The 24,790-nt window shown below is 39.6% G+C and overlaps 2 protein-coding genes across 8 annotated transcripts in view; both read left to right on the forward strand.

Moving 5' to 3' along the window:
- Positions 1–24,790, forward strand: part of arvcfb (ARVCF delta catenin family member b) — a 340,912-nt gene that overhangs the window by 137,383 nt on the left and 178,739 nt on the right. The gene's annotated exons all lie outside the window — the stretch shown is intronic.
- On the forward strand, positions 1,796–21,472 carry gnb1l (guanine nucleotide binding protein (G protein), beta polypeptide 1-like). Its single transcript, XM_077600817.1, has 7 exons — positions 1,796–1,908; positions 7,232–7,380; positions 8,003–8,128; positions 8,211–8,373; positions 9,846–9,938; positions 14,773–14,988; positions 20,580–21,472. Exons 2-7 carry the CDS (start codon positions 7,271–7,273, stop codon positions 20,856–20,858), a joined length of 987 nt encoding a protein of 328 aa, XP_077456943.1. The 5' UTR covers positions 1,796–1,908; positions 7,232–7,270; the 3' UTR covers positions 20,859–21,472.

Genomic DNA, 24,790 nt, shown 5'->3' on the forward strand with positions numbered 1-24,790 from the left:
TGAAGGTCAAGTTCATTTAACGGAGTGTATGTGAGCGAGTGTGTTTATCGGGGTCATTTTTAGTTACTGAGAGAAATGGGATCTCACGTTTCCTAATGTTATCTTGTCATTTCAGAGTTTTTTTTAATCGATCATGGAGAAATCCACCTTTAGAGACTATTTGTACTACCGTATTTTCACGACTATATGGCGCATCGTATTTTTAGCCAGTGTCAGTAACGACTGCTATTTCTGTATTTGACACACACAAAGGACGCACCGGTAAAAAAGACGCAGCCAGGCATGGCAAAACATACACCAGCTTAAACATGCACGCTACACCCTCGCGCTAAAAACACGTTTTTAAAAAGGCAACGGAAGCAAAACTGAGTTTGGTTGTACTTTATTTAGCCATTTTACAATGTACTCACGTCATCATCACCCACAAATCCGTCAAAGTCCTCATTTTCTGTGTCCGAATTGAACAATTGTCCAAATGAGTCATCGAAAACGCTGATTTTTATACGTTTGTCCAGGCGGCCACAATCCATTCGCAAATAGTAGCTAGCTATTCAATTATTGCCCCGGTATCTGATTCAATTCAACCTAATCCCAGCAGTAAATTTAGGTAAACAGTAAACTAGACTGTCTGAGGTGTACAAGCATAGTATTTTTTTATGTATTTCTATACTGACAGGTGTTTTATGCTTTCATGCCAAATTTCCGATTGCCACCTAAATTTATCGCACTGTTAGTCAGGCTCCTCCGTGGCCTTCTAATTCAACGATGATCTGTAAAGTGACCTGTGTGTCAGACTGTGTGACCTTGTGAAGTCGTATGCCATTCCTGGGATTTCCTTACACATTATTTATACACTGCCCAAACCAATGATGTCGCTGGTTGCTCGGGGCCTTTGAATGTTTTAATAACTTCAAGCAGACTTCACATATATTTAGCAATACATACTCAGAATGGCAATGGTATCCCTTTAAGGCTTCTTGAAATAATACCTTTAGGTTTCAAGCTCCTCATCCCTTGCATCATCTTGCACTGATCCATCGATATACCTTTTATTCTTTCATTTTGGCGTACAGGGGAATGACTGACTCTAATCCATAGCCACAGAAGAGGTTTAAAACACTCCAGTTTCATCTAATCTTCCAGCTCAAACCAATCCAAGCTTGAAACTCGCTTTCTCTGTGATTGGAATGGACAAATAAAGGTCTCCCCCAGAAGTCTTGTGAAAAGGGTCTGTGTGTTCTGTGGATTAGGGATGTGCGTGCTTTCTCCGTCTCTCTTTCTCAATCTGAAAAGAATGGAAAAAGGATCACCTGCTCACGGAGTGTGACTGTTACAACTTTGTTCACTTCAACAGAGTATGTAACCTATTAACAAAATAATGACAATGATGCTTTATAATGAATTTTAACCTGAGATATAAAGATGCGGTTATGTTAGTAGTATGCAGTCCAATACCAAGGCAATATCAAAAATCAAATTTTAATAACCACGACCAAGTGAAAAGGGTTACAGTGCATTTACTCCTTAAATAGAACTTTCTTTTGTCTGAATACATGGTATATCTGCAATATTCATCTCAGAAAGACACCATTTTATGTTTTTTTAAATGTGATTTATATTTAACATTGCTTGTTATTCTTTCCTCTCCCTATGTTTTTTATGTGATTTATATTTAACTTTGCTTGTGTTTCTTTCCTCTTTCTGTTTCTCTCTCTCACGCTCGCTCTCTCTCTCGCACACTCATATGGTGGAGCACCAGATAAGCCTGCGGAAGATTTTTGTACAGGCACAGTAAAGGGCAGCTCATCTCTTGTAAACAAGGGTCTTTTGTAAACCGGCGCATGTTTTGTACTTTCCTGCTCCGCCAACCGGGTGCTGATTGTCAAAACATCGCTGTCGCCTTGAATGGTAGTGTGCTAAGCTTTCTTCGCTCCCTTCAGAGTTTCTCATCCTAAATATGTGCCTTTCCTTGTCCGAGCATTTAAGATGTCTCTGTGTTATAGTCGATCGGTGTAAGACTCACTTCTCATTTAGTGTTTTGACTAATATACTACGGATCTGTGATGAGACGGAAAATGAATCACTCCGAAATGTTTTTGCTTTACAAATATACTCAAAAAACATGTCGTTGTAAATGTTAAGATTGTTTGTATATTGAGCGAATTCAATATACAAACAATCTAAACATTCACTGTCACCAGAGTACATTTGATCACAAAATAATACAGTACAATCTTAGTTATGCATAGTGTGTGTATATATGTATGTGTGTGTGTATGTGTGTGTATATATATGTATGTGTGTATATATGTATGTGTGTATATATGTATATGTGTGTATCTATGTATATGTGTGTGTATATATGTATATGTGTGTGTATATATGTATGTGTATATATGTGTATGCATGTGTATGTGTGTGTGTGTATATATGTATGTGTGTGTATATATGTATATGTGTGTATATATGTATATGTGTATATATGTATATGTGTGTATATATGTATATGTGTGTATATGTATATGTGTGTATATATGTATGTGTGTATATATGTATGTGTGTATATATATGTATGTGTGTATATATGTATATGTATGTGTGTATATATGTATGTGTGTGTGTGTATATATATATATATACATATATATATATATATATATATATATATATGTATATATATATATACATTATATATTCACACACTATGCATAACTAAGATTGTACTGTATTATTTTGTGATCAAATGTACTCTTTTTTTTTTTAAATTAGATATTCCTCGAAAGAAGCAATAAAAACTGACTTGCATCTCTCCCAAAATTATTCCCATGAATAATTCTGTACTGACAGTATCAATCAACACCAGTTAATTAGGTGTTCATGAGGGCCATTTTGTGTACCAGCATGAGGGTGCTTCAAGTTCAAAAAACAACACCCATGAAGGTGTGCTTGAGTGGTTTGGTGTAGATTAGACACAACCTTTACCGCAACGCAACCTCATCCAAAACCCTTTGAATGAATTTAATCCTAGATTTACGTTTAACCCCTGGGAATTAGTGTCCATGTCACATTGTGTTGAAAGGAATCACTTTAAGGGAGAAGTCAAAATGCTCCTAATTACTATAAGACAGACATGCGCAAAAATTATGCATGAAATGAACAGGCAAAAATACCCCATCTATAGTTATGCATTTTACAAATCATTATTGGTCTGTTGTGTCACAACACTTTTCTCCATTTAGTCGTATGTTGAATTTTACTATAATGGATTTTTTTTTTAACGTACACGTCCCTGTTGATCTTTAGGCCATCACACTGAAATAAGTGTTGACGTATGACATTTTAGCTATTGACCTTCTTGTGTTCTTCTATCCTGTAGTGCCCAGGTAAATCCCTTTATGGAGGAAATGGGTGATAATGCAAACAGATAAGCACTGGTACCTGTTGACCACAGACAGGACTTGCTAAATCAGTACCCTATGACACAGTGCTCCATCAATGCTTGCCTCAATGACACCCACAAGGCATTGAGGCCTTATCTGCGGTGGCCCCTGCTTAGCATTCACGCCATTCCCGCAAACAATGCCACCTCTTCCCGTTCAGTGGATCTGTGACTGACAGTGGGTGTTGGTGCACTTGTGTCTGACTTCAGCCTCTATCTGACACGGGGCTGTTTATCCAGTCCAGATCTCCCCAGCGAGACAAAATAGTGGGCGTGTGGCTTCCTAAACACTTCCCAAGTTGTTTGTCTAACTGGACTTTAATAATGGACCGGCTTCTCCTTTCTGCTAGTTGGTTTCCTACTCACAACTATCTGTAGTGGAAAGGCAGGGGGAAGAAGGTGCCCAACGACAGAAAAAGCATAGCAGAAGCCCCACTTAGGTAACCTGTGTATGCATTAACCCTAGAATGGTAACCCTCTATTTCAGGGGTTACCTTTCACGCTTCTGAAATTGAGGGTTACCATGGTTACCGGGGGAAAGAATGGGTACCCTTCATTGCACCGTCTTGCTTAGGACCCATTTTTTCCCCGGTAACCATGGTAACCCCCTATTTCAGAAGCGTGAAAGGTATCGTATTTTTACGACTATAAGGCGCACATATGGCTTAAATTTTCTCCAAAATAGACAGGGCGCCTTAAAATCCAGTGCGCTTTATATATGGACCAATACTAAAATTGTTACCACGATAAAATAAAATAAATCAGTCGATAGGACAACTACGGCAAGCAGCCCCCGACTCTACTATTTTCCCGTAGACAAAGTACTGCGCAGTGACTGCTGGGATATCTACTTTTTTTGTCAGTACACCCAATGGATTGTGGCCTGGTGATCGGCATCAACACAGTTGCGAAGCATGGAAGACAGCCTTGGAATAGTTACGTTAGCTACTAGCTAGCTACTATTTGTGAATGGATTGTGGCCTGTCGATCGGCATCAACACGGTTCGATAATCATCCATAAATAATATATATATGCCATGCCTGGCTGCGTCTAAAAGGACGGTGCGTCCTTTGTGTGTGTAAAATACAGAAATAGCACTCGTTATTGACACTACGGCTAAAAATACGATGCGCCGAATAGTCGTGAAAATACGGTAACCCCTGAAATAGAGGGTTACCATTCTAGGGTTAAATTGAAAAAAAAAAAAAACTATTAACAGGTTAGTCTTTTTCAAAAATTGGATTAAAAACCAGACTAGTCAATTGAAAGCCAAATTCTGAACTAAGTTAAATCACGATCAAGCTGAGTCAGATTACACCAAAAGTTTAAAAAAAATCATTATAATGAACTTTAATTGAATAACTTTGATAAAGTAATGTTAGCTGTACTTTTTGGGTGAACAAGTAACGGGATTTGTATAACAGGTCATAAAGTTGTCTCATGTAATATCAGAGCAGAGGATCTAGGAATCCAATATCTTTATGATGGTGCCTGTGAAGCAGAGCCATAATGAAAGTTCTCTAATAAGCCCCTGTGATCAGCAAAGCCCTCTTTCTTGCCCGTTGTTATTTATGAATGGCAGATTTTGACAAGGCGGCAGGTCAGGTGGGGAGCTACTGATTACGTGATACCAGCAAATGAGGAATGTGGGCAGCAGGACTGCCCGCTTACTTTCACCTCCCAAACCTAAAATCTTGAGTGCCTGGCATCATCATAACGCTACTTCTTTATGTAGTGAGGAAGAGAAAGGGTGGAGCAGGTCGGCGCTCAGATAGTGGTGATGTTTGATCTGAAGGTCGCCAGCCTCTTGATGGTGTTGAGAGACACTTGGCAGATGAGGCAGCCTCTTATTTAATAACATGAAGGGGAAGCGGACCTTTTTCTCATAATTAGGCCTAATTACGCAGTAGGTGTGGACAGACAGCTCAAGAAGAGACAAACTGCCTTTATCCAGAGACTTAGACTCAGATTACCCAGAGCTGTCTTATCTGTTACAGGTAGCAGAAGCTTCAAACCCCTTCTGATGCTTTCTCCCTATTTCTGGCATATTAGGTGAACATCTTTAATGAGATAAGGAAAAACATCAGATCAGTTGTATCCTGTGTAAAGTTACTTTGCATTGAAATTTGGATCTGCATTTTTTTTTCTGAAGGCTTAGGGAAATCCTGCAGACTTTTTGTTTAGGTTTGAGTATTTGGGTTTGTGGGTGACTGGAGCTGGCACTGCAACATGGTCTTTGTTCATTAATGCTCAGCAAATGGGAATATTGACGCCTGATTAAATGGAAGAAGCATTGCAATGGGGAGTCATGGCAGGGGATAGTTGCCATTGTACTCATCTTGTGGACAAAGTTTAGTTTGGCAACTTACAGGCCTTCGCAATGACACCTCCATTGCTGTCCCCCCTGCTGTTGTTGTTTTTTTTTTGAAAGGTAAGAGGAGTTGTTAGTGAAAAGTTGAACCCGCCTGGTTTTTAGTCCGTAAAAACAAACTGCTCCGTCCATGAGTCATAGCTCCTCATTTGGCCTTGAGTAAGGACAATGAGGAAACCTTAATCCACCTGTTATCAAGGTGAGCCTCCGACTGTCACACACTCCCGCAGACACTCGACGTTGACTCGGAATGCATTTTAACCACCCATTAGCTTTAAACAACAGACCAAAACAAAACCACAATTGTTGGCTTTTGCCATTTTCTTCATACCACACTAAAACAAGTTTGTACAGTTGTTGATCGAAACTAGTCGGGAAAGACGATTACGGTAGTATTGGTTTGTTGAGACAATAGCAGTGGAGATATATACATTTCATTCATTCATAGTCTGTACCATTATCAACACCGCTTATACTTGTCAGGGCTGCGGGGTGCTGAAGTCTATCCCAGCTGGTACTCAGTCGTTTGGTCGCCGGTCTTTTGGTCGCCCGGAAGGTTATTGATAATTACCATTTAAATTGTTGCTCAAATTCCCTAAATACAAACTACGAATTATTATTTTGTCATACTTAATGCCCTATTAATTATTAGGCTAAAGAAAAGCTCCAAATTTCCCGGACTTTTATTGTTTTTTGTTGGAGAACTTGTTAAGACCCTGACTGACGTAGCTTCTTAAAGGGACAACACATGTACATACACACTCTTATACACTCACACGTCCGCTCAGTGAAACTGCTCAGGGCCATTGTTGGCTTTGATTGATGCGTAGACCGTGTTGTTTTACCTTGTTTGGTCGCCGGACTTTTGGTCGCCGGACGTTTGGTCGCCGCACGTTTGGGTCCAGGCGACCAAACATCCGGCGACCAAACGTCCGGCGACCAAACGTCCGGCGACCAAAAGTCTGGCGACCAAACGTCCGGTCACGACATTTTATTACAATATTTTGGTCTACGTGTAGTTATAGTGAACATAAACAAGATGACATAAAAGCTTCAGCTTTTACACGTGCCCCTAGAAATGAGACTACTGGATCTGTTCATTGTAATTAAGCTGTCACAAGTTATAATTTATGTTCTATTGAGTAATAGGGGTGTTGTGTTATAGTCTGGAAAGAGGATGTCGACAATAACTAGAGGCTTTGCAGCAGATTGCTGCAGGGTTTATAGCCGCTCATAGGTAAACTGGAGTGATTTTTTCCCCCCAGTATTGTTCTGTGTGTTTGTGTGTAGCAGCTTGTTAGCAATTTGTCCCCATTTTACCCTGACCTAACTCAGGCCTTATGTAACTGACTGTGTTCAATGGGTTTTAACAGTAGTATAATCAGCAGGATTAGTTGAAATTTATGTTTTTATTTTTCAGCAGGCATCAGGTCTTCCTGTGACTTGATGAACTTCGGTGATGTCTCAGTCAGCTCCGTCTCCAATCTACACCCTGAGGGGTTCCAGTGGGGCCTTCAATACCCTCCATTTCTCTTGCGATCGAGGTGACACTCCTCTTCTCTTCTCTGGGTAAGATATTTAAACCATTTCATAAAATGCAAAAACAATGAAGGATTTTTTGGGGGGTAGTAGTTTGATTTGAATTATCCTCAAACTCATGTTATAGCTATTTGAAGTAAGGTACGTATACATAACATAATGTAGATCACATGTGTCAAAGTGGCGGCCCGGGGGCCAAATCTGGCCCACCGCATTATTTTTTGTGGCCCGGGAAAGTAAATCATGAGTGCCGACTTTCTGTTTTAGGATCAAATTAAAATGAAGAGTATAGATGTATATTAAATTTCCTGATTTTCCCCCTTTTAAATAAATAATTGTATTTTATTAATCAATTTTTTCTGTGTTTTTAGTTCAAAAATCATTTTGTAAAATCTAAAAATATATATAAAAAAAGCTAAAATAAACATTGTTTTAGATCTATAAAAAACTGAATATTCAGGGCTTTTAATCCATTTAAAAAAAATCTAAATATTATATCTAAAATGGTCCGGCCCACGTTAAATCAAGTTGACGTTAAAGCGGCCCGCGAACCAACCCGAGTCTGACACCCTTGATGTAGATTAATAAACACCGCTAGGAACCTAGAAACTGGCAATGTGTGAAGTAGTTATGTATATTTTCAATTTCACAGGTCTGGGAAAGGTGCTATCCATGTGTGGAATTTGGAAAACAGGAGGCCAGAGAGACTTATACAAGGTCATTCTGGGAGTTCAGTTATCTGGATTAACACACTTCCCTGGGAAGATACACTCATTAGGTGAGTATGCTGTCGATACTGATTTTGTTTTTGGTTACCTTCCGATAATTGATGAAATGTCTTTTCGTCTTCTCTTTCTAAGCCAGGGAAGGGATATGAAAATCTGTCTTTGGGATTTGAGGCAAGGTCGTACTCAGCTGGTGGACTCACTGAGTACAGGAAGTGTTGGATTCTGTCAGTGTTCCTTACTGGAGACAGGGCAGAGGACCTGCCTACTCGCTTTTGCAGGAAAAGAAACTGAGGAGGTGAGAGCAACTTGCATGGGCAAAATATAAGAACGGTCATCTGCACATATTTATCTATATTTAACTGGCTCATATTCATGTCTCACTATTCCATAGGGCTGCGTTAATTCAAATTTTCCATCGGCCCAGCACCTTAGATGCCCCTTTACTTTACCATTACATTTATATTAGGTTTAAATGAGGAGCTTTTATGATCATTTTTTTCCATGTTCATTTGCCATTCTTGACACCCAGTGGCTTCTTATGTTAAGTTCTGAATCAGTGCTGGCAGAGGGCAATCTTTTAGGCACTTCTTCTTGCCTACAGATTCATGTTACTTCCTCTGACGTGTAGGAGCTACACTTGAAAGGCTCAGAACAGTCACCTGATCCAACCAAATGTGCCTCTGCGAACCCCCATCCAGGGGGACCAGGCACCAAGGCGTCTTTGACTCCACAGCACCTCAATAATGCCATTGTCCCAACAGACACAGACAGAAATAGACACACATGCAACATCCCAGATCAAGAAGGAGGTCACTGTTGATTTTTTTTGCCATTTTTTCTTCTTCTCTCCGCTCAATTAAACAGGCATAACTGGTCCAGACAGATGGTTATCGTGCTCACAAATATGACGCCCATGATTAGAAGCAATGATACATAAATGTTTGGCAGTATTCGACAGCATTGTTTTTCACAGCCATGGCTAAAATTGTTGGGGAAATGTGCAATCAAGTAGGTAGAATAGCTTATCACTTATTTTGACTTTGGTTTATCCCTGGCAGTGAACAATTAATTAATAGCACATATGCTTTATTTATGGGCCAGGTGATGAATAGCATGAATAGCAGTTCTCCTGGGGCAATGACACGTACGTTAAAAGCCACTTTATCAAGCATTTGTGTAAGCATGCTGGACAGAAAATAACAGATTGATTGCCTAAAGGCCTTTTGAATTGTGGCCTAATTAGAATGAATACCCAAATCGTCAATACGGATTAAGTAGATAGGTGGCTTTTAGCAATCTGCGTAGCCACAAGTTTTAGACAGTCGATCCATTTTGAATCAGTACTGATATATGCACAAAAAGAAAATTCATGGTATATATAATGTGCCAGCTACAGCTGGATTTATTATAAAGACTGCGATGTTGGTTTGTGCAACATTATTTGTCGAAGAACCTCATATTTGGTGATGCTGCGTTCCAAATGACAGCTTCAGTTTGCCACCTCAAACCTTCCTTTTTTTTAAATTCAAATGCCGAAATTAGCCAGTTTGCAGGATCTTTTATATACATACACAGAGCTGTGTATAAATGAGTCTAGATTTTGAAAAGGCTATAAATGTTTGAACTCACGGGAGACCATAGATTTGCTTATCAAACTGTGACTGCAACCTAATTTGTTCCCAAATAAATCTTCCCATATACAAAGCTGCTATAACGCATATATGTATAATAAATATTATTGTTAACTTTTTGCCCTGTTCTCTGCAGATCAAGATCGTTGAGCTACCCAGTAAGAATGTGTTGTGCAGCCTGGTTCCCGATTTGAAACTGGGGATGGTCATGTGTGTCAAGCTTTGGCAGGTAAGCACTGAGCCATCGGAAAGGTTCAAATTCTACCATATCTTGTAAAAATTACTTTTTTCCACTTTCTATTTTGTGCATACTAGTAATGTTTTGCACTGGCTGTCAACATTGAATGCTGGGAGTCGTCCAAAAACTATCTGACCAGCGGTTGTGTAAATTAAAGGCTATAAACACCAAGATGAGTGATAGCTTAAAGGGGCACTGACAGTTGTACTTGTATTTCAATTGAAACGCAAATCCAGTAGCGCAAGGGTGTCAGACTTGGGTTGGTTCGCGGGCCGCTTTAACATCAACTTGATTTCACGTGGGCCGGAACATTTTAGATATAATATTTAGATTTTTTTTAATAAATGGATTAAAAGAACTGGATTAAAAGCCCTGAATATTTAGTTTTTTATAGATCTAAAACAATGTTTATTTTAGCTTTTTATATATATTTTTAGATTTTACAAAAGGATTTTTGAACTAAAAACACAGAAAAAATGGATTAAAAATTACAATTATTGATATAAAAGGGGGAAAATCAGGAAATTTAATATACATCTATACTCTTCATTTTAATTTGATCCTAAAACAGAAAGTCGGCACTCATGATTACTTTCCCGGTCCACACAAAATGATGCGGCGGGCCAGATTTGGCCCCCGGCCCGCCACTTTGACACATATGCGGTAGCGAGTGAGGATAGAAAAAGCATCACTTTTTCCCAAGTATACCGGTATTAAAAAAGGAGATTCTACTCTATTATTCGTTTCCCTGCTATATTAAAAAAATATTTAAAAGAAAAAAAACATGCCATGGGTTTAAGTTGAGTATTTCACGGATTTGTACTTATGGAGGGCAGTTTTTCTGTACATTTTTTTCATGTTTACTTGCTTGGTACTGGTTTGTTAGCTACCCATAACAAGGCACACCGACAAAAAAAGTGAACAAAAATGCACGCGCAAGACGTGGCACATCATTTAAAGCGCGACAGCTTGTCTTGGACCATTTTTCCAAGCATTTCTTCTCAACTTGCAAAGTCCCAACACTGTAATTAGGCTGTTTTGGAATGGGTGGGGGTTCTCAGTCATATATCAGCCTGCAGCTGTACATCCAATGTGATCCCACCCAGCACAAGTTTGCTTTCTGTTTTGTAAATTAACGAGTCCTGTAATTATTTTGATGGTTAACAATTGATGTGTTGACTTTTGAGCTTTGTGGGAGGTTGTTTTGAACATTCTTGGATTAGACACCAAACAGATCCTACCTTCAATTTGATTAACATATATTTATATGGGTGTGAGTGGGAAGCAGAATTGAAATAGATATAAATATAACTCTCTAGCTTGATTGTTCCTTCTTGTGATATTTCAGAGCTTTGTGTTCTTGTCTTAAAACTTGACGGAACTTCTCTATAGTTCTGATTTTCTTTGACAGCGAGAGCTTTGAAAAGTGTGGGAAGAAAGCGCTACATGTGAATTGGACTTAAGTTGGGCTGGTCAGTTTGTTGAGTCCTCGCGAACAGAAGTGATGTATGATCTGCAAGGCTTTTGTTGTGAGCCCAGGCTGGCGAGGAAAAGGAAATGTTCCTATACAGATATCTATCACTCTCAGCTCATCACTAGGAAATGATTGGTTCCTGATGTTGAAACATTTCCATTCCGCCGTTGAAGATTCAGCAGGACAACATGATTCGGGGAGTTACATGACTGATGTGTAAATATCGTGTAGCAAACACTGGTTTCATTTGTTTTAACCGACTGGGTAATTAATAGAGAGTTTGGTATTGATGTTGTGCAAATGTTAGACCCGAAATGTAGTCTGCTGAATTTCAAAACACGAGTTGAATTTTGCCCTGACATGAAAAGCTTTATCGCTTTGTTTTCTTATACTTTTTTTTATGTAATTAAGGGACAATGTGCTTTTACTTTTCAACAATCAAATATGAATGCACCCAATCATGGCCACAAGTCTCATTTTTAACAATTGAACTTGTACAACTTTTCTGTTTTAAGTACATTGGACAAGTTAAAATGTGTAATCACATATAGATTTGGAGTTAAAAACTAAAACTTTTTCCTCCATACACAAACTAGGCAAAGTCCTATTCACCCAGCCATCAATTTTCAACATCACTTATGATTCACATAAAATATCTCATCTCTTCAGATGTTCTCGCGTCGTGGTTGTCCTCACATACCAAGCAAAGTCTACCTTCCAAGCAGATGATTCATTGCTTGACTTTGTTGAGTGCGAAGTGCACTATTTTTGGACGATCGGTCCCCTGAGCTGGTACACAGTCGATTGGTCTTTTGGTCGCCGATCGTTTGGTCGCCGGTCTTTTGGTCGCCGGTCTTTTGGTCGCCCGCAAGGTTATTGATAATTACTATTTAAATCGTTGCTCAAATTCCCTAAATACAAACTGCGAATTACTATTTAGTCATACTTAATGCCCTAGTAATTATTAGGCTAAAGAAAAGCTCCAAATTTCCCGAACTTTTATTGTTTTTTGTTGGAGAACTTGTTAAGACCCTGACTGACGTAGCTTCTTAAAGGGACAACGCATCTACATACAAACTCTTATACACTCAGACGTCGGCTCAGTGAATTTGCTCATGGCCATTGTTGGCTTTTATTGATGCGTAGACCGTGTTGTTTTACCTTGTTTTGTCGCCGGTCTTTTGTCGCCCGCTGTCGCGGTCGGGGCGACCAAAAGACCGGCGACCAAAAGACCGGCGACCAAAAGACTGCGACCAAAAGACCGGCGACCAATCGACCGCACACGGCCTGAGCTACACTTGACAGTCCCATTGTTGTATTAATTTCCTGACAAAAATCGATAATCAAATTTAGCGGCCAAAAATTTACTCGATCCAAAAAGTTGCTGCAGTCTTACTCTGCAGGTGGTCTTAATAATATGAACCGTTCTTTGTCATACGTTGGGCTGCCACAAATGACTTTGATAGTATACGTATATACAGCTCCTAGACATTTTTTGCTAGATTTCATATCGACATAGTCCAAAACGTAACTTGATTGGGCGCCTCCAACAAGTCACCATCCATCTCTGCAGCTGTTGTGTTCTGATGAACTTCTCCTATAGGTTCTATTCCCATTCCCGCCGAGAGCCCCCGTGTAGAAAAGCCTGCGTAGGATATAATGAATTAGGTGTCTACCCAGGGTTCCCTGACCTCTGGCCCATAACATCGTCAATCAAGGAGGTCCTACATTTTAGTGAAACGGTGGGCCCCAACTCCAAAATGCTAAGCGCAGCCAGACCCTGGTGGCAAGCAGGGGCAGCTGATTTTCACTTGTTATTATTTGTTTTCGTAATCCCTTAGTGGTCATCCTGGATGATGTGTTTGGAGGGAATACATGAGTCTGTCGAAAATTTGTTTAAAAAGTTGAGTAAGAGAAATACATTGTGTTAATGAGAGGAGGACTTGAAGATGTATGAAAATATCTTCCCCTTCTGGCACATATGGAAAAAATTTGCTTCTCTCTCTTTTTTTGCTGGTCATTTAAAGGCACATTTTTATGCCGTGAAGTCGTTGTAGTCTTAATATATAGTGATGTTAAGGAAAAATGGCCTTCTTTGTTGTTTGTGCTATTTCCAACCAATCAAAAATGGTTGATGGGGAAACATCACAAGTTATACGTTGCCATTATTTCTCAACTTTCACCTCTTTGTGTCCTTTTCTCCCCCATAAGAGGGATGGGAAACCCAGCTTTTTTTATCAGCCCACCTGTATATTCTCTTTCATTGAAGTAATTTATAGACTCTGTGCATTGGCAACTCTGCACCACTCCTCTACCTTTCTGATCCCACATACACTTTACTAGAGGAAGGCAGGAAGCACTAAGAGGTTATCAGCGACTGCCAACTACTCAGGGACGTAGCTTCATCATCCTTCCAAGCTTCGCTTATTATGGGTCTTTTTTTCTTTCTTCACATTTAACTCTCTCGGCGCCATTGGTGATAGACATCCAGTCACGTGGCTCGTTTCATTCTGTTGTGAATTGAATTGTCACTAGCAGACGTCCAATCCATTTAAACTGTAGCTCCCTACCAGTTTGAACGTATTGGAAGCCAATCAGTTAATAGTATTTGTCTTACAAATGTGTTTTTTTTCTTCATGTGTATTATTTCATAGTTCGTGATTCTGAAGGGGATTTTCTTTCATGAAATAGTGATCGAAAACTACTAAACGGTGATGATCATATTTTTCTGAGCTGATAAAACGTGGCTGTGTGGATTATTAAGAAATATAACAGGTTAGGTTAGAACTTTATTTCATCTCTTATTCGGGAAATGTCTTGGTTGCAGTAGCAAGACAGACACAAAACACACAAGACATTGTAGACCTAGTTAAAAAAAAACTGGAGCCACACGCAGGAAGTCCACAAGTTAATGCACTGCAATAATATAAACTGAGGGACTTCTAAGAGAATTTCTTGGTGATATTTTCAGCATTTAACTTTCTTGCAATAGGCATTCTTGGTACTGATAAAAATAAACTAGTTTTTTAGCCAGAAAATCAATAGCTTTTAAAAAAAGAAGCAATAATTCTGAGAACAATATTACAGTACTTTTTTTCTCAGTTAGTATATCGAAGAGGAGTAAATTGAGCAGTGGTGTAATGAAGTGCTGTTAAGAGAGAACAGCAGCTTGATGAATGGGGCCCAAAGTGACTCTGTGGGTGTCAGCAGAAGCTTCCAGCAAGATAACCTCTGCTCCGCTGGGCTTCCAGTATCACACAGCAGTAAAGGCCATTTTGCCAGTAAAGTCCTCTTGAAGCCAAGTCCTCACTGCCTTTTTTTTCTTCCCTTATCTTCCTGTCTCACCTTTAGCCACAGTCAGGTCCGGGACCCCTTTTGCTGGCTGGGTATGAGGACGGTTCACTATTGTTATGGGACATAACCCAGAGGTCCAAGCTGAGTCAAACCAAAGTCCACCCCGAGCCTGTTATGTGCCTGACCTTCGACCCAGAAAATCTGAAGGGCATATCTGCATCTTCGGAGAAAAACCTCTCCACGTGGATCCTGGACCAGCAGAATAACTTTCAGGTTAGTGGGGCCCAGATAATAAGCAGTTTAGTCATATTTAACGTGACCGGACAATTCGTCGACGGACAATTCGTCGACGGACACTTCGTCGCCGGACACTTCGTCGACCGGACATTTCGTCGACGTAGAATTTGTCGCGGGCTAGGGGATAGTGGTTAGAATTAGGGTTAGAGGGGTACTCGGACGTTTGGTCGCCCGGATGTTTGACAACATGACAGAGAGTTTACTGTTGAAACCAGCTCTCAAAATTATATTCATGAGAGAGAGTTTAATATCTGAATATCTACTGTTGAAACCAGCTCTCAAAATTATATTCACCCGGGCGACCAAACGTCCGGTCACGGGTTAGAGGATAGTGGTTAAGGTTAGTGATTAGGGTTAGGGGATAGTGGTTAAGGTTAGGGTGATTATAATTTTGAGAGAGAGAGAGAGAGATTGCCTGGTTGATCGCTTTCAACAAATTATTTATGCAACAAAACAATCGTTCGCGAGGAAGCAACAGTTCGACAAAAACGAAGTGTCCGGCGACGAATTGTCCGTCGATGAAATGTCCGGGTACCATATTTAAAGTTGATGTTCGCATAATAGACCAGGTGTAGAAGAGCTGATTGGTGGACGCATGCTTAGATAAAGTTGTAATCTATTCCAAATCCAACCATTTTTTAAATATAATTTGGGTCTGGGGTGTCAGCAATTGCAATTTTGAACCCATCAAAACATTTCCATGATTTCAATATTGAATAACAAAGCTGGTGAAATGCAAACAGTGGAACTGGGAATGTTTAGGAAAGTCCTTTCTATAAATCAACTGGAGGGTGGATGTCATTCAAAATTGCAACCACCCACTCATATTGTTACTCATTAGTTATGGGTCATACTATTATAGTGACATTCAAACTAAAAACAGTACAGGATTTTTTTTAAATTGCTAACTTTGCAATCATAATAAATTCCTTCTCCCAATACCTAATTTAGCAGTTAAAGCACACTTGAGTAAAATGTCATGGAAACCCGTTCCCTCTCACAGATAGCCACACTTTTCCCGAACACAAAACGAGGCAAACACATCAAAATATCACTCGAACGTGGAACTCGTAACTCATTTTACATAACAGTCGACGCCTCCGAGACCTCACGCCTCATTACAAGCCATATATTCTCTCAATTTCATGAGCGAAAAGAGAATGCGTCCATTTTAGAGCCAACCCCCATGAATCAGAGTCGGCGAGGAACCCGGAGCCGATCGAATACGCGCCGGCACTCCGAAGCTTGTTTTTCTTTCCAGGCTTTTCACAAATGAATGCTTGAATGAGAAATATTTGCAAAGCCTTGTTTTGCTTTCCCTCTTTAACGGCGTCTGTAAATATAGTACGGTGGATGTTGTCCGATTGACCAAATGAGAAAAGAATGCTCATTCTGTGTATTTAGCTCAAGCAACAAAATATTGATTCAGTTTGTAATCCAGGACAGGAAAAAAGCACATGGAGAGAGCAAAAGCATCCACTGGGGGATTTTAAATTATTACTAAGTGTAGCTCAGTGTGAAGTCCAGACAGCAACGTTCAGTTCCTCCCACAGAAGTATTTTTGTGTGGCAGTCGTCGGAGGGTGGGCAGAGGGAACTGCTGGGTGGCGTAGGTCCTGACGGACGACCCCTGAGAGGTAATAAAAATATCAAAACCTTGGAGGCCCCTTAACCAAACAAAAAACACATCTGCAGTAAAGGGAACAGTAGACACAGTGGGAAGCTGCAATAAAGGTTGAGGAGGCTCTAAGTGCCACGGTATCCCACTCCTCATGAATTACTGCTTTTACGTGGCCCCGATTGTGGAGTTAACTGGCAAGCCAGATAAATGTTCCGAGTTGTGAAACGAAGGGAAAACTAAATGAGACAAAACTTGGCATAGTCGAGATTTACCGGAGCTGAAATGTTTTTTTGAAGTTGCCTTATCAAGGCCAGATAAAGATGGATTTCTTCGGGAATTGAGGTTAATGCGATGCATATGGCTCTCAAGTGGTTTTATCTGTTGTATGACCTTACCGTGCGTGCCAGTGCATCATTTTCCGCTCGGGTTTTTTTTCGTGAGCGTATGTTTTGGGACGATGTGGGGATGCGTGGTAGGATTTACAAACTGTTAAGTTGGATAGACATATATTGAGGCGGTTACTCAATGTACTGACGGAGCATGGATTCTTTCAGAAGTGGGGGGGGGGGGGTTGCTGATTGGTTGCCTCATACAGGCAAAATTAAGAAGTTTTGTCATAGGAACTGTGGGGGAAAACTGTTAGTTATTTTTTGCTTGAATCATATAAGATATGGGTTAGAATCAAGGGTGTCGAGGGCCGCTTTAACGTCAACTTGATTTCACCATTTTAGATATAATATTTAGATTTTTTTTTAAATAAATGGATTAAAAGAACTGGATTAAAAGCCCTGAATATTCATTTTTTATAGATCTAAAACAATGTTCATTTGAGCTTTTTTATATATTTTTAGATTTTACGATAATGATGTTTGAACTAAAAACTCAGAAAAAATGGATTACAAATTTACAATTATTGATTTAAAAGGGGGAAAATCAGGAAATTTAATATACATCTATACTCTTCATTTTAATTTGATCCTAAAACAGAAAGTCGGCACTCATGATTTACATTCCCGGGCCACACAAAATGATGTGGTGGGCCAGATTTGGCCCCCGGGCCGCCACTTTGACACATGTGGGTTAGATTATTTAGGAAAAATGATTTTTGGGGTGGCACAATAATGATATACGTTCAATACTTGAATGATTTCTCATAGTGTGTCTGTTGATCTCTTGCAATGCTCTGGACAGGGCTATCACGGTTTATTCCCTTCTGCGAAGTTTTAATTATTTTGCTGACAATAAATCAAGGATGGGCTAGTCTGAAAAACAAAACTCACAAGTCTTTATTTGTAAGCCTTGTGTTTTTTTTTCTAAATGGAAATGCTCACTTGTTTGACACATCCATCTCTTGTCAGCCAAAGCCAAGCTCTGACAGGCAAGGTGACAAAAGGCTGTAATCTCCTCCTTCGTGAGTGTGATTCAGGGCCAGGGTGTGTCAGAAATGCCTGTGAAAAGCCTTCTAGTCGATGGGCTCCAGTGAGTGAGCGATGATGGGATGTTTCAGTGGATCAGTGCGAACGACAAGACTGAAGGGAAGATGAGGGAGAAAAGTGGAACATGGTACGAGCGCTAGTTGCCAACTGAATGTTTCTCATTTGGAAGAGATACTGCAAAGAGAGTCTAAAGTGTGAATTTATGTATTTGAGCCAAAAGAATGTCTCCTGAGCAGCCGTGGTAACCCCTTTTTTATTCTATTTAAAAAAAAATCTCCTAGAGCACCGGTGTCAAAGTGGCGGCCCGGGGGCCAAATCTGGCCCGCCGCATCATTTTGTGTGGCCCGGGAAAGTAAATCATGAGTGCCGACTCTCTGTTTTAGGATCAAATTAAAACGATGGATATAGATGTATATTATATTTCCTGATTGTCCCCCTTTTAAATCAATAATTGTAATTTTTTAATCCATTTTTTCTGTGTTTTTAGTTCAAAAATCATTTTGTAAAATCTAAAAATAATTTTAAAAAAGCTAAAATAAACATTGTTTTAGATCTATAAAAACTGAATATTCAGGGCCTTTAATCCAGTTCATTTAATCAATTCATATAAAAAAAAATATCTAAATATTATATCTAAAATGGTCCGGCCCACATGAAATCGAGTTGACGTTAAAGCGGCCCGCGAACCAATCAGAGTCTGACACCCTTGTCCTAGAGAGTACAGTAGTATACTAATTTGCATAATAAAAGCAGGGAGATGTTTTGTGAAAATGTTTCAAACAGTACTTCGTCTCTGCCAAAACCAGGAAATAGTATTACAATAGATTTTCTCTTGGTGTACATTTATTTGGCTTTTAAATAGGTTGGAAAAACAACATAAAATTCTAAGAAAAAATGGATGATCCATGTTGAAAATGACCATATCCCTTGACGCAATGCCTCTACATTATTCAACCATTTGGGCTTAGTACTTACGAATGACCCTTTAATAAAACAAATGCCCTTTCCTGACGCAAATTTTTGAATAGAAAACAAACACAAACAGACACTTTAACCCATCATTATCAGGCCTCTAATTCAAACCAGATGGAGAGAGGTCGTAGCATACCAACTTCTTGAGGTAATAACAAACCTCCAAACAATCTGTCACCCCAAAGTTTTCTCTGCAGCAGTGTGCCTCGGCTTGTTTGGTCTAGGCAGCCACACACGGACGCTGTTGGTACCCGTGATGATAGCGAGATTAATATTATCCAAGAAGGGGGCACGGAGGGGGTTACTCTCCCTTCTACGCAAGGCTTTCTTTTCTGATCAATGGCATTCCCCTCTGCTCTCTTTCACTTGCATTCCTCTTTATCCACTCGGACAGTGAGTACCTGGCTTATATCTTCCACATGCAGCTTGTGTTTAGTTGCAGCCCGGAACAGGAGCAGATAAATTCAGCGACATATCTTTCTATGCAAGACCATTAGTCTCCCTAGTCACAAGCCATGAAGTCAATTTTACGCTGTCCAGTTGGATTCCAGCCCCTCGGATCCAGATGTTTTGCGCTGTATGGCGTGTTCCAGCTGAGATCACCAGCCTTGCAGGAAGAGCACGTTTCTCTTCCGAAGGAATGCCCACCTCCAAAAAAACCTAATTTATTATGAGATGTCAAAAATAGTGCCCCCTTAGTGAGACTTCTTGAAACACTGGAGCTCACGGAGGAAAAGATCTGTAGCTAATCCTTAGCAGGCAGGCATTACAAATGCGTATTAATCGCGGGTCTTCGTTTTGCAGGGCAGACCTTTCAGTGCAAATGTGATTCATCAGAGGTGCTTAAAGCAACAAATCGTCTGCAAACAAGCATTTCACCAGCAGAGCTTCTCTCTCGCTTGCAAACTGTGACAAGGGTAACTCAAGCGCCTTTTGCTTGTAGCGTAGCCCCTCCTAAACGCCAAACCAAATAGAGGAACGCGGAGAGATTTGGTCATGGCCCTCATCCGCTAATGTTTTATGCTTGATGATTGAGACTGGGAGTTTATGGGCCTCGATCAGTAGAGATCTAACCTTACTTTTGGATCCTTGTCATTGAAAAAACTGAATCTCTCTATCATTGTTTGTGTTGTATATACGGCCGTAATTACTTGATTTACTTCACCCGTTTAAAATATTGTTTTTCTTCTTTTCTGTGAATATCCGACACTAGAGATTAGGTTTCTAATTTAGTTATTTCTCTTTTTTTATTTCTATCTGCATTTCAAAAAGAAACATCCGCTACTGCTTTGCACAAAACAGGGCAGGTCATGTCTTGTTTCACATTCAATGCAGCTGATGATGTAATATTTTAATGAATGGTGCGGACAAAAAAAATCATTTATTGCTCTGCTATACCCTCCAGGCCACTTCTTATTGTCCATAATTATTTTGATTCTATGAATATTTATATTTCATGTGGATAAAAGATATCTACATAATTCCAATAGTTGTACTCTTATATTCATTTTTATTTGTATTTCTTTTGTTTGTTGATAGCTTCAAGACAGCGTAACTCTAACCAACCCTGGTGTTTCGCAGCTAAGTCTTAGAAAAGATGGCAAACTTTTAGCATCGGCGGGATGGGACCACCGGGTACGGATATTTCACTGGAAAAAGCTACGACCTCTGGCGGTTCTGCAGTATCACAGTGATCTGGTGCTCAGTGTTGCTTTCTCTGACCACAAGGACCCTAGACAAAGACTTTTGGCTGCTGGATCCAAAGACCAACGCATCAGCCTGTGGTCTATATTCAATCAGGAACCTGGCAAATGCTAACCCTCAGGAGGAATGTAATGTGAATGCTCAATGGCAATGTTGAGTCTCAAAAGGGGTAGCTAACCTGAACCCCCAAAAAAGCAAATGACCACCTTCAGTGATCTTTGAAGAAGCGAAGATGTCAAAATTCATTTTCCTATTGACGGACTCAAGCAGCCAATCCCTAACAGCATGCAGCATGTTAAGGGAATGGGAAGGTGACCAGTCTTTGGCTGCGAATTGCGTCGAAGGTATGAGCAGCAGCGCAAAACACCCAGCAAATGACGAACACGGTTCCTACTAACACGCTTCTTCTGATCACACCTCCCTGAAATTCTGTGATTGTGTTTACTTACTTGCTGTTAGATTTGCTCCAGTGGACTTGAATATAAGTGCGTACGACGCACCTGAGCAGATATATAATCCTGTGTTATTTCAGGAGGTTAGCACAGACGTTGTGGGCCTAACCGAGCTGCGTTTGTCAAACATGGCTAATCGCAGCAGGTCTGAGCAACACAGGACCTGATTTCATATAACAGCTGTTGCATTCTTGGTCAACATTACCTTTTCTTTGAATAGCTATTATTTTCCTTTTGACGAGGTTTTCACATACAACATTCTGCGCAAAATATGTATTAGGATTTAAAAATGTAAAACTTTGGTACCAATAGCAATTACCATATTTTTCAGACCATAAGGTGCCCCTGAATATATATATTTTTTGTTTACAAAAAAAGTTTCCAAAAAGTAATTATAGGTTTTTGCTAAGTCTTTCTCAGTTGTTTTTATAAGTTACCGGCGTTTCTACGGTTTTACCGTGGCGAAACAATATATCCACCCGCTGCCAATGGCCTAGAGCGCCTTCTTGCAGTGCAATGTAAAAAATAACATGCGGAATCATCCAATAATGTCTGAATAATTTCACACATAAATCGCACTGGAGTATAAGTCGCACCCATGACAAAACTATGAACAAACTGTGACTTATAATCCGGAAAATACGGTACTTAAACCCAGAAAGCAGAGCTGATTCTAATATTTGTCACTTTTTGTATCACACTGGAGTATAAGTCGCACCCATGCCAAAACTATTAAAGAACTGTGACTTATAGTCCGGAAAATACGGTACTTAAACTCAAAAAGCAGAGCTGATTCTAATATTTGTCACTTTTTGTTTATCAACAATAAGGTTACCAAAGATTTGGATCTCACTCAACGTACGTATGTGTAGCTCGACAATATTATAAAAGGATATGCGAACATCCCCTCAGCGGCTTGGTTTTCAGGACATGTTTTCCTTGTACCCCGCAGAGGTCCGTCTATGCCTTTTGTCCCTGACCCCTCTGCTGACATCTCCCATTCATGATAGCTTCCTAAGTCCCATGTTGGCTTTGAACAAACAGCAGCTTCGGCGTGGGCCAGCTTCCGCCCTCGCTCTGATAAATCAAATGCCAGCTCCGTCGGTGCAGATGTCTGCTGAATGGAGCAGACAGCAACCTGCTGCTCGGAGGAGTGGATGGTGGACCTCGTAAATCACCTCATAATGGATGTTTTAGGAAGTCAATAAATGGACGGGGACGCCCCCGCTACAATAGCCCACGAGCTTCACTTATCACCCAACGTGTGTCTTCTTGGGCTTTGAAGGTCAAAGTTCACTTTGGCTTTAGGGTAGGGCATCGATGCAGTTTTTCCCGTTGGAAAACAGCTTTTAACCTGTTTTGAGGCCTACTTTTAGTTGTATTTAGCTTAATAAGAAGGATGTAAGAGAGAATTTGAATAATGGTTCCCAGATAGCGCGGTCCCGATAGAGACCGCGTGCAGCAGATGTTCCATATGCAGATAAGTGTGATATGATGCTTCAGGTTGCATTGTCATCCATCATCATTCTCCTCATATTTCAATGGCAAATTGTTGGCATTGTGTCACCACAAAGTCCTCAAATCCAATCTCTCTTTTTTTTAGTTATGACTGATGGACGATATGCGACCAATTTTGAAAAACAAGCATAAATGTATGCAAGTGTATGTTCAAAAATGGGCTACGGAAGTATGTTTCATGCTGAATAATGTACATATTTATGTTATGGGTGACGTTGGGTTAAAAATACAACATTTTGCAAACTGTTATATTTTACTTGCTTTTATATGACTTAAAGTTGTTTTAGTTTTTTTTGTGCTTTTGCGGACTGTTTATGACAAATTCTGACTTTCTGACAAGGGCAACTTTTTTTGTCATTAGAGAGTTTTTAATTGAGTTACAATTTCCCAAAGTATTCTCATGCATTTAATCCTCATTCTCATCCTTACTCTTCTCAATTGTTTCTTCCTTTGTGTTAATTCTGTGTTATGTCTGTTTGCTTCACATGTTGTTTTGGAACATTTTGAAGTACTTTGGTTTATTAAAAATGCAAAGTGAAAAACCAATTTTTTGGTTATTAGTCTATTTAGTTAGAATTAGTTTTCATTTTCTAGTCACGTATAAGTTATGTATTACCAAGTTACTGTTCAAAATTGTGTGTGGGCAGGTATTTTTTGTTTCTTTAATCTTCACATTCCCTCTATCCATTTATTTATCACTTTACACAAAATGTTTGGTGCAAGGCTTGCAACATCTTAAAGGAATTTAATTAATATTTAATCGGCATGAAAAGCTTGTTTTGCTCATCGAAATTAAATCAAGGTCTGATTCTTTAACATAAGGCATTGAGATTCTTTAGCTTGCATGCACACAATGTGTCAACTATGACCATTAAAAACATAATCCATCAATCATTATTATATTTATTGTAGCTCATGTAAATTTTGCATCAGAGGATTTCATTTACAATATTCACGTAAGGATATTGAATGGTCATATGTACGCTATATTATGAGTGAAATTCATCAACAGGTTTAAAAATCCGTCCGTCTTGTGGAAGCGGTTGTTTGTGGCGAGGGAGGCTTGTTGTGATAGACGGCGGCTTCCTGCCCCAGCCCTTGGACAGTGCACGCCGGGTGGGCGCTCAACACATCTCCAGACTTCGACTTCCTGACCAGACAAAACAGGTAGGACAAGTTCCCGTTAACAGCATGTGTGTGTGTGCCGGGCAGCGTGATGAAGCGAGCCGTGGGGAATTCAATTATTAGCATAGAAAATCATTTGGTAAATCATTTTGTTTGGAAAATTTGGAAATATGGGCATTTATTTAACCTCTCCTGTCTGTTATGCATCTGAATGAAAGTGTTTTTCTGTTTAAAATGTTGAAATGCTTAAAGTGAGATGTCTTAAATTAAAATACAAGTGAGTAAACGGCCTTTAAACAAAAGCGAAAATGATACAATCAATTAGCTGGAGTTTAAATGAGTGGAAACATTATTTAACCTCTGACACTTTTACAAGCCATTAAACAGTCAGAGGTCAGCTGGCCTCAGGCAGGCATCCTTTTCCCCCTGTATATCCCCCCCCCGATGGCAGCTGCTCTCAAGGTAAAACAAAAAAAAATCACTGATGGAATGAATTTTCAAACATTAGCACAAATTTCCCTTTTATATTGTGACACACAAATCCTGAAGGAATGGCTTCCTTCCAAAGTAAATGAATCTTAACGACAAAGCATATAAGGGAAATGGATAGCAGTCCTATTGTGGAAATTTCAACCAACTGTCCCATTAAAAGTGAGCAATGGTATCCTTTGAGGTTACACGGGGAAATGGACTGTACAACAACAACAACAACATGTTGCCTTTTATAGAAGGATTAATAACACCAAAATTTAAAGAGAAAAGATGTTTTGGTGACTATTACCCATGTAATTTAAAAAAAAAAAAGTCTCAGATTATACTCTATCAAATCTTTTTTTTCCTCCACATTTTACCTATACTTAATATATCTTGTTACGGCATGCAAACAACTATCCACATTCTTTATATTTAAAAAAAAAAGTTGTAATCGTGCCTGTTTCCTAACTGCACAGC

This window comes from Stigmatopora argus, chromosome 5 (assembly GCF_051989625.1).
Source record: "Stigmatopora argus isolate UIUO_Sarg chromosome 5, RoL_Sarg_1.0, whole genome shotgun sequence".
In the NCBI taxonomy this organism is placed as follows: domain Eukaryota; kingdom Metazoa; phylum Chordata; class Actinopteri; order Syngnathiformes; family Syngnathidae; genus Stigmatopora; species Stigmatopora argus.